Genomic DNA, 9,481 nt, shown 5'->3' with positions numbered 1-9,481 from the left:
ATTGAAACATCATACCTCCACTGTGACTCGAAGCAGCTTTATTTTGGCTGTCTGTAACAGGCCTATATTTCTAATACTCCAAAGTAGAGGAAACAAAGGAACTAAGGCCCACCATGGTCATAAAGGCTGCTGGCTCTCCCTGTCTTTCTTGTGCACAAATACTTTAACTGAAACCCCCCCGCTACAACTTTTTCCCTCACCTCCTCCCTGGATCTTTCCACTGCCCCCAAGGGGGCATGTCACCCATTTTTGCAACCATAGCTGTAGAGGTACAGCTGGTCTCAGTTCAGTCATGGAAGAAGAAATGAAAAAATCAGTCTCAAATGAAGTGCAGCTCTCTTTCCATTGCCCCCAGCCCAGAGCAGGTGGATCTTCATGGAGGAGCAGTAACACCCTTCCTAGGGCTTGGCAGCTGCCAGGTATAGAACGTTTCTGGATGGATCACAAGGGCAAGAGAACAGCCCTCTGAGCCCCATTCAAAAAAGGATTTACACATGCATAAGTCACTAACATGATGCTGACCAGAGGGTGTACTAGTCAGCCTGCCTCTCTCTCCCTGACTCCAAAGGCATTTTTCAGCCTCCTCTCTCCATTTGAATTGTTTCAAAAATGGCAGAATTGTAACAACATTACTGACATATTTTAACATCCTCTCATTTGTAAGGAAACTCTGTGAGCCACAGCCCTATATTTATCTACTCGTTATTTTCAAAGTTAATAAATTAAACAAAATTTGCATATGCTCACTCAGTATTTTAAAACCCTCCCCTTACCAGAACCCATGTAGTTAGTGGGAAGAGCACTGGACAGGGACTTTGGAGATCTGGGTTCAAGTCCCCAATGAGCTATGTAGATCATTTGGGGGACCTTTAAATTACTGTCACAACCTGATTTATTACATAAGATTATTGTGATGATAAAGTATGGAGGTGGAGAGCCAAATATACTGCCTTGGGCTCAATAGAGGAAAGGAAGGATATAAACATAACAAATATAATCATATCCTTGTGTGTTAAGGAGCACAATAGTTACCATTTCTTTCCCATTGTGAATCTGCCCCCCCCAGCAGAATAAAGGTAGGTGTGATAAATCTTCTGAAACACTTCTGCTTAAATTCCATTTCTTCATTAGCTCTATTTTATGTCTCTAAAGATAGCCACCGAGATATCCACACTTCCATGCTCACCTCCACTCGATATTTCTTCCGTGCTTTCCCAACATTTATTGCAAGGTGCATTACCAAGACAAAACTGGCAGCACCAGTGAGAACTACGTAACCGTATTCCTTAGAGAGAACTACCATCTTGGCACTGCAAAGAGATTAAAAGGGAAAGGTCAGTCTTTGCTCCAAAATTGTCTTGGCTCAAGGCAATGGAATTAGTTAGTTCAGTTAGGATTTCGCTATATAATTGTTTTTATAACTTTGTAGAAGCGTATGTTTTAGATTTTGTTATGTTTGCAATAAAAATTATAAAAAACAAAAACAAAACAAAATTGCAAATACAAACATATACAAGCATTGCTTACTCTGGAAACAAGAGACTGGTAAAAGTTACATTCTGGACCTTGCTTTCCTGAAGACAAGGGGAAAAAAGATGCTAACTGTAATACAAAAAGGAGAAGCAAGACCACAGCGGAGGCTGACCCTATAGTCACAGAATCTTAGAACTGGGAGAGACCACAAGGGACATCTAATCTAATTCCCTGCTATGCAGGAATACACAATTACTGCATTCCTAAAAGATCACTATTCAACCTCTCCTTTAAAACCTCCAAACATGGAGAGTCCACCATCTCCAAGGCAATCTTTTCAACTGTTGAGAAGCTCTTACACTTTAAAAAATTATTCCTAAAGTTTAGGTGCAATCTCTTTTCTTGTAATTTCAATTCAATGGTTCGTGTTTTAGTCTCCAGAGCAGCAGAAAACAAGCTTGCTCCATCTTTCAAAAATGTAAACATGATATGATGCCTTCTCTTAACCTTTTCTTCTCCAGGCTAAACATAACCAGCTCCCTAAGTTCTTTATACAGCATGGTTTCTAGACCTTTCACCATTTTGGTCACACTCCTCTGGGTATGTTCCAGCATGTCAATATCACTCTTGAATTGTGGTGTCCAGAACTGGACACAATATTCTTGGTGAATTGTGGTGTCCAGAACTGTACACCAAAGCAGAACAGAGTGATACTATTATTTCCCTTGATCTGAATACTATACTCCTGTTCATGCTCAGGCCTTTTTTCTTTTTCTTTTTGAAGATGAAGACATCTTGAAGCTAAGCCTGAGCAGATACGGATCTGTCCATTACAACAGAATTGTGGAGAGTTCCTCCATAACAAGATCACCATCACCCCATGCAGCACAGAAAACAAGGTCCAGAGCGTGCCCAGCAGATACCACTTGGGACAGATACATGGTTGTCATGGAGGACATGAAGTCCTGAGCCACTCCCAAGAAGGCAGTCTCAGTGTGGAGAATGAAGTCTCTCAACACTACTAGCTGTTGAGACTCCGACACCAGCCTTGAGGCCACTCCAGCTAGCTCAGGAAGGGAGACTGCTGAGCAGCATGGTGGATAATAAACCAACAGAATCCCTGTTCTGTCCCAGCTAATCACCTTTAGGTATACACACTCAAAACCTGCGCACCGGGATATGGCACCTGGTCATGTGGATGGATTCATGATAGACGACTGAAACTCCACTTCCTCGCCAGCTGCACCACACAGAATCCTGGTGGACAAAGTTTACACACACACACACACACACACACACACACACACACACACCTGCTCAGTCTCATCCACTGGCTTCTGTAATGCAAGCCAAGTCGGTATGCTCATCCAGAATCAAATCTTGAATGGTACTTGTTTTTCCATTCACCAACATAAATGATGAAAGTACTGAAGTGAGCAGGGATTATGAAATAATCCAGATTTTAATTTTTGCTAGAAAACAAAATTAGCACTGTGTTTTAGGGTCACAGTTGGATGCATACTTGCTATACCATCAGGTATCAACATGTGTCTCTTTTGTACTCCATCTTGACTAGGTATAAATCAAGTTGCTAGTACTAATTGGAACAGAGATGCACTGAGTCAGTGGGATCTGCATAAAAGCTGATTTATCACACAGCAAATTATTTAAATTAGAATTAGCTATTGAATTGGGACCACTAAACTCTACCCTATGCTGAGGTGGGAGTTTCTCATACACAAACCTTTACTTCAAGGCCCTGGCTGCTGTAATCCAGTCAGCAATTGCTGAAAATTTCAGCAATATGGCCAGAGGAAATGCCTGAACTTGAAATACTGGAATACAGTACTTGAAATACTGCTCTGGGACAGGCCCCATGTACCTGCAGTGACCTTTCTCCCAGCAACCAAGAGCATTGTACTTTGACTTTTGTGCTAACTTGGTTTACAAGCAAAGTCCAGGTGCAGAGCACCCAGCTAAGAAGGAAGGTTCACTAAGAGCTGTTCCAGTAGGAATCTCAAACACAAAGCTATAGTGTGCACCTCCCCTTCTGCTATCTCCTTTTTACCTCTGCAGTTGAACTTCAAACTCTACTACTATTTTTACATTTGCCTCCCTTAACAACTACAAGCTGCCTCTCCCCATTGTTGTACAGATTTTCAGTCACCATGTCAGTAATAAAATGATAGGTCCAACTAAAACTTTGGGAAGAGCATGACTGGAGACCAAGAAGTCAAACCGTGTGGATACAATTCTACAGTTGCTCATTTGGGCAATTATGTGATTTGGAAGGATTTTAATTGCGCTAAAAAATCACCCCAAACAAGTCATTTTCTTGACAGGATTAAAAATGGGTAATCCTGCACAGTGCCACCCATGCGTGGCTTGCCTTTTTAGTAGAGTAATAAAGAGTGATGTTTGAATTGCACTTATTTACTAAAATAAATGGAAAAACATAGCTGAGGACTAGTTCATTCAGTGGCCTGTGGCCTCCAGGTAAAGGTTGCATCTGCACTGCAGAATTAATGAAGTTTGACACCACTTTAACCGGTATGGCTCAATGCTATCTAATTCTGGTATTTGTAGTTTTGTGAGATATTTAGCCTTCTCTTGCAGGGAGCAGTGGTGCCACAACGAACTACAAATCCCTGGATTCTAAAGGATGGAGCCCAGGACAGTAAAAGCTGTGTCAGAATGCACTCATTCTGCAGTGTGGCAGTCGCCCTAGAATCATGAACCCAAAGAGCATAAAGGGGGAATTGGACATACAGAAGGGTATGGCTGCCCTTTGTGTTACCTGGAAGTATATGCACATACTATCCTGAATGTTTAAAGCCAGGGGTTGTTACATGCAGGTAATGAATCAAGTGGTTTACTGCCTTGATATTTTTCTTCTATCCCTTCCTCTTACCCATCACAAGACTTAACTTGAACCTTGTCTCTGTGCCCCAGAACTTGTTTCCATCCCAAAGCAAATATGCAACAACTCTGTCACCTCTCTGAACATTTATAATATGTTTTCACTACTGAAAAACCAAAGGCAGTCCATAAAGAGCAAGGCTCTCTGACCAGACTGTGCACAAGCATCTCTTCTTTCCTAAATTAAGCTCATATCTGTTTAGTATATATATAAGAAAATGAATCCAGCCACAATCATTCACTTATGCATTGGGCTTTTCAGCAAGTCCTTTCCCCAGCTAACAGGAGCCAGTCAAAGCCATAAGCCAGCAGTATAGACAATTTCTGGCCTGATGGCCCAGTAAAGGCCTGCCTACTGGGCATTCTGTCCAAACTCTCAGCCCATTCAGTTAACCCTCAAACCAAAGCCACTGAAGAGACCATGCACCAAGGATCCTCATGTATTTGTGGCAGAATTCATTCACATGGTGAACTTGTGTGATCACAGATACTGGCTGTGGAAGCACAGGCGTGCCTCAGCAGGCGACACAGATGAGTTCCTGGCATAACATCTTTCACAGAAAATTTGGTAGTAGATGTAGAAATAAGATGGGATAGGTTCCATTGCCACAAAAGAGAAAAAGCATTCAACACTTTTTATTCTAAACTAACAATATGCACTTTTGAAATGAAACAATCAGGTCAGGTAAACCTTGCATAAATAAAGAAAATCATTTTTAACTTCTGGAGATCATAAAATAGCTTCTTCAAAATGCATCTGGGATGATTTTTATTTTCACCAGCCTCCACTGTCCTTATTTCCATTCTGATGGTTGAACATCTAGATTTGTATTTATTTTTAACACGCTGGAGATAGTTGTTAAGGCAGAATGGTTTGCTCTTCGTTTTGCTGTTCACCCCCAAACACAGGCTTGTTACAGACTGCCAAAATAAAGCTGCTTTGGGTCTCTTTGGAGGTATGCTGTTTAAATGATGCATGGGTCCTAAGAATCCGAAAGCTGCACCAAAGCTGCACTCCAGTGCTTAGGAATGGAGTGTGGCTTTGGCGCGACCTCCGAACTCTTAGGACCCATGCATCATTTAAACAGCATACCTCCAAAGAGACCCGAAGCAGCTTTATTTGGGCAGTCTCTAACAGGCCACAGCAAGCAATTTTGAGACTCACTGGAAAAAAGAAGTTGGCAGCAGGAGCTTTTGTAGATGAAACTCTACTGCCTCAGATGCATTTAAGGGAGCATCTGAGGAATGCAAATGCATCTGGGGAAGTAGACTGTCGTCTAGGAAAGCTCATGCTGCCCACTTCTCTCTTTCAGTGAGTCCCAAAGGTGCTACAAGATCTGTCTCCATACTGATTCCACAGACTAACATGGCTGTATCTTTGAGTCCTACAGTAAGGAATGCTAGAGAGGCAGCTGCCCTTTATCTTCCCTGTTGCTGGCAGCAGGCACACACAGCAGCGGAACCATCATCAGCCTCTCCCAAACCCTGCTCAAGCTTTAGTGCTTGGCTTGCCACGGACATACTGTTCAAGCTTGGCACCCCATTTGGGACCTGCTAATACAGCCGACAGCACTTGCCCAGAGCAGTGATCCTCAGACTGTGCCCTTTAAGGGCTTTTGGACTCCACTTCCCAGAACCCCAGGCGATTGGCCACCGTGGCTGAGGCTTCTGGGAGATGAAGTCCAAAAGCTCTTATTAAAGGGCACAGTTTGAGGACCACTGCTCTGGGCAAGTGCTGTCGGTTGTTTTAGCAGGGCTTATTAAAGGCCACTGCTTTATGCTCTGTGTGAGATAGAAAGCTTTCCCTTCGGCCCTGTGCCCCTTCTCTCCTGGAAAGCCCCCCACTTCACGGCGCCTGGTCTCGGTTCCCCCAGAGACCCACGTCCCAAGGCCCTCCTGGGGCCTGGTTCCCCCTCAGTCCCTCGGCAGTCACTCACCGCTTCTCCGCCGGAGCTGGGCCAGGAGTCCTGGGCTGGGGCTGCTGCTTCCAGGGCTGGGCCCAAGGCGGAGCCACCTCAGGCCTGGGCGGCCTCCAGCCCAAGGAGGAGGAACCAAAAAGTGGCTGCTAGAAATAACACGCATTAACAGGCCTCTTGTGTTTTCTTGTGTCTTTTCATGCTGTCATTGAATTGAATGACTTATTCCTTGGCTGCATTCACACTGGAGAAGCAACCCAGTTTGGTGCCAATTTAAATGTGTCTTGGCTCAAGGCTATGGAATCCTGGGAGTTGGAGTATGTTCTGGGGCCTTCCTTCTTTAAGCTCTGCTCCGGGCCCACAACAAACTCCAACTCCCAGGATTCCATAGCCTTGAGGCAGACAACAAGTTAAAGCGGTGCCAAACCGGGTTATTTCTCCAGTGTGGTTCTGTTGGGGGGAGGAGGGCATCGTTCCCAGGTCCAAACAAAAGAGAGAAGTTTCATTTGCCAGGTTTTAAGGTGAGTGGTACTACATTATCGCCCCATTATTATTATTATTATTATTAACCTTTATTTATAAGTCTTTTTAATTGGACGGTTCCCTGCCCTCAGGCTTACAATCTAAAAAGCCCTTCATTCTTATAGTGGCCCTCTCTGCCTCCTGTTGCATTCTGGGGATTGTAGTCTAGTGAGCCTAAGAGCTCTCTGGCTGAGGATTCTAAATGCATATCCCAGAATGCAACAGGAGGCAGAGAGAGCAGCTAAAAGTGGAATAGCAGCCCTATATAAGAGTGAAGTGCAGCCATCTCGCTTGAGTCTAGACCTGATATTTTGGGGCATTTTGTGCAGAGCTCCTGCCTGCTCAGAATAACAGCTGCCTGCCAGGCAGACATAGGAGTTTGTCTCACTGTGGCAGATTGCCCAAATCCCATACAGAAAATGGGATTTACAATCCAGACACACACACACCCCGTAAAAATGGGTAGTTTTTTAGACGATGTTGGGGTTAATGCAACATTAATCCAGATGAAAAGTCAGCAAAATGCACCGCTATTTACTTTCGGGATTTTCCAAAAGTAAAAAGCGGCACATTTTGTCAACTTTCCATCCAGGTTAATGTCAGGTTAATGCTCATTAACCCCTCCTCTGAAAAACAAACCAGTTTTGCAGGTCCCCCCCCCCCACACACTTTCTGCCCTGTTTAATGTCACACATCGCCTGAAAATCAATACGCTTTTGTGGGTTTTTTCCAGTTTAAATCCCATTTTTGTACAGGATCCAGCCCGTCCCGTGTGATAATCTCCCTATAGACATACCTGGGATTACATCCCCTTGAAGCAAAGATCACTTCTGAATAGATATCTGGAGGCCTGATCTGTTAAGATAATAGTGCCTATATAAATAGTACCTATAAATGTACCTATAAGAAAGAAATGCCTTCCTTACTTGTCTGGAGACTGGCTATCATTTGGGTAAATTATCTCCAGCTCTGCAGGCCTTGAAATGTGGTATTTCGTATAGATCTACGTGACTGTTTTGCAGTAGCTTTGGGGTATTTTGCATTGCAAACCCCAATTCTGTTTAGCAACACCCATAGCTGTGCAACTGAAATACCCAGTATGGACCTTTTCAATGCAGTCTGCTGACATTTTTGTGGTGTCTTAGTGGTTGAGATACCAGTTCTGATGATCAGAAAATTGGGAGGTTGGCAGTTCAAGGCCCAAGTGCCCCGTGATGGGGTGAGCTCCCATCACTAGTCCCAGCTTCTGTCAGCCTGCAGATGCAAGTAGATAATTAGGTACTACTTTGGTGGGAAAGTAACAGCGTTCTGTGCAGTCATGCTGGCCACATGATCAGAAAGTTGTCTTTGGACAAAGCTGGCTCTTCAGTTTAGTAATGGAGATAAGGACCGACCCCTACAGTCAGTTACGAATAGACATTCATGTCAAGGGAAAACCTTTACTTTTACCTTTTTATGCTGACATTTATGAATTTTACAGAGTCCCGTTCAGCTTCATAGGGTTTCCGTGATGTGATGGTCCTTCAATGATGATTCTGCCTTTATCAGGAAGGCTAGCAGTTCTATCTTTTCCTTACAGTCACCCTGTTTCTGTACCGCTCACTATGAAGCCCAAAGTCTGCTGTCCGCCTCTGATTCCAAGCCACAGCTTGCTACTGGGTAAATCTAAAGGCTCACAGCTGCAGTCAGCTTTGCACCACCTTCTTTTGCCATGGTTTTAATTGCCACTTCCCTTCCATATATTGTTAAACTGCCCCTTTCCACCCTCTCATGTCACAGTGTTGTCAGTTGTAGTCTAGCATGTCTGGAATGTGTCAGAATGTGGAAGGATGGTCTTCTTGTTAAGCCCTTATTACAGGGACGTAGCCAGAATTTTAGGAAGGGGGGGGGGGGTCCAGACTAAGTGCCACCATTATAATGAGGCTTGGGTGCGGTGGCGCAGCAGCGCATGCCATTCATTTGTCTAATGGAAGGGGGCTCCAGACCCCATGGACCCACCCACCCCTGGCTACGTCCCTGCTTATTATTCTGAAAGCACTGCTGTCTCGAGAAACACGCATTACTGCAGTCTGCCATTTTAGTGCAGTCAGCACTCCTTATCCAGGAATTCTGCATTCACCAATTCAAGCACTCACGGCTTGAAAATATTCCTCCAAAAATTATTCCAAAAAGTAAAGCTTGATTTTGCCATTTTATAAAAGGAACACTATTTTACTGTGCCATTATATATAATGGGCCTTGAGCATTCATGGATTTTTTTACCCACAAGGGTCGTAAAACCAAACACCAGAGGTTACCAAGGACCTACTGTGCTTCCATTGTGAGATGGATTTGTCTACTGAGTAACATTATTTGTTTCCTCTTTTCTAATGTTGTGTGAGGGTCACTGTTTTGAGCTAGGACTGATGGGAATTCCAGACCTTCCCAGTACTATTTGGTATAGAAAATTGACATATGTTGCATATGAGTAAAATTATACAGCTTAATAACTCCCAGTGAAACTTCAGACACAATTTCATCCTATGTAAGAATTGGAAGAGACCGCAAGGGCCATCCAGTCCAACCCCCTGCCATGCAGGAAATCCAAATCAAAGCATCCCCAACAGATGGCCATCCAGCTTCTGTTTAAAGACCTCCAAGGAAGGAGACTC

General features: G+C 43.8%; 1 protein-coding gene across 2 annotated transcripts in view; it reads right to left on the bottom strand.

Annotated features, from left to right (window-relative positions):
* Window positions 1-6,472, bottom strand: part of MGST3 (microsomal glutathione S-transferase 3) — a 15,256-nt gene extending 8,784 nt beyond the window's left edge. The window contains exons 1-2 of one of the 2 annotated variants that reach the window (XM_042462330.1): window positions 6,330-6,472; window positions 1,187-1,310 (exon numbers count right to left, since the gene is read on the bottom strand). In XM_042462330.1, the coding sequence (XP_042318264.1) occupies window positions 1,187-1,303 (117 nt within the window). In that variant the 5' untranslated portion in view covers window positions 1,304-1,310; window positions 6,330-6,472. Of the gene's footprint in view, window positions 1-1,186; window positions 1,311-6,329 lie in introns of those variants that run through there. The other variant, XM_042462331.1, reaches the window with a different exon arrangement.
* Between the last annotated feature and the right edge of the window lie 3,009 nt (window positions 6,473-9,481).

The sequence above is a fragment of the Sceloporus undulatus genome, chromosome 4 (assembly GCF_019175285.1).
Source record: "Sceloporus undulatus isolate JIND9_A2432 ecotype Alabama chromosome 4, SceUnd_v1.1, whole genome shotgun sequence".
NCBI lineage: Eukaryota > Metazoa > Chordata > Lepidosauria > Squamata > Phrynosomatidae > Sceloporus > Sceloporus undulatus.
The sequence above is the reverse complement of the archived record's forward strand: the minus strand, read 5'-3'. Positions and strand labels throughout refer to the sequence as shown.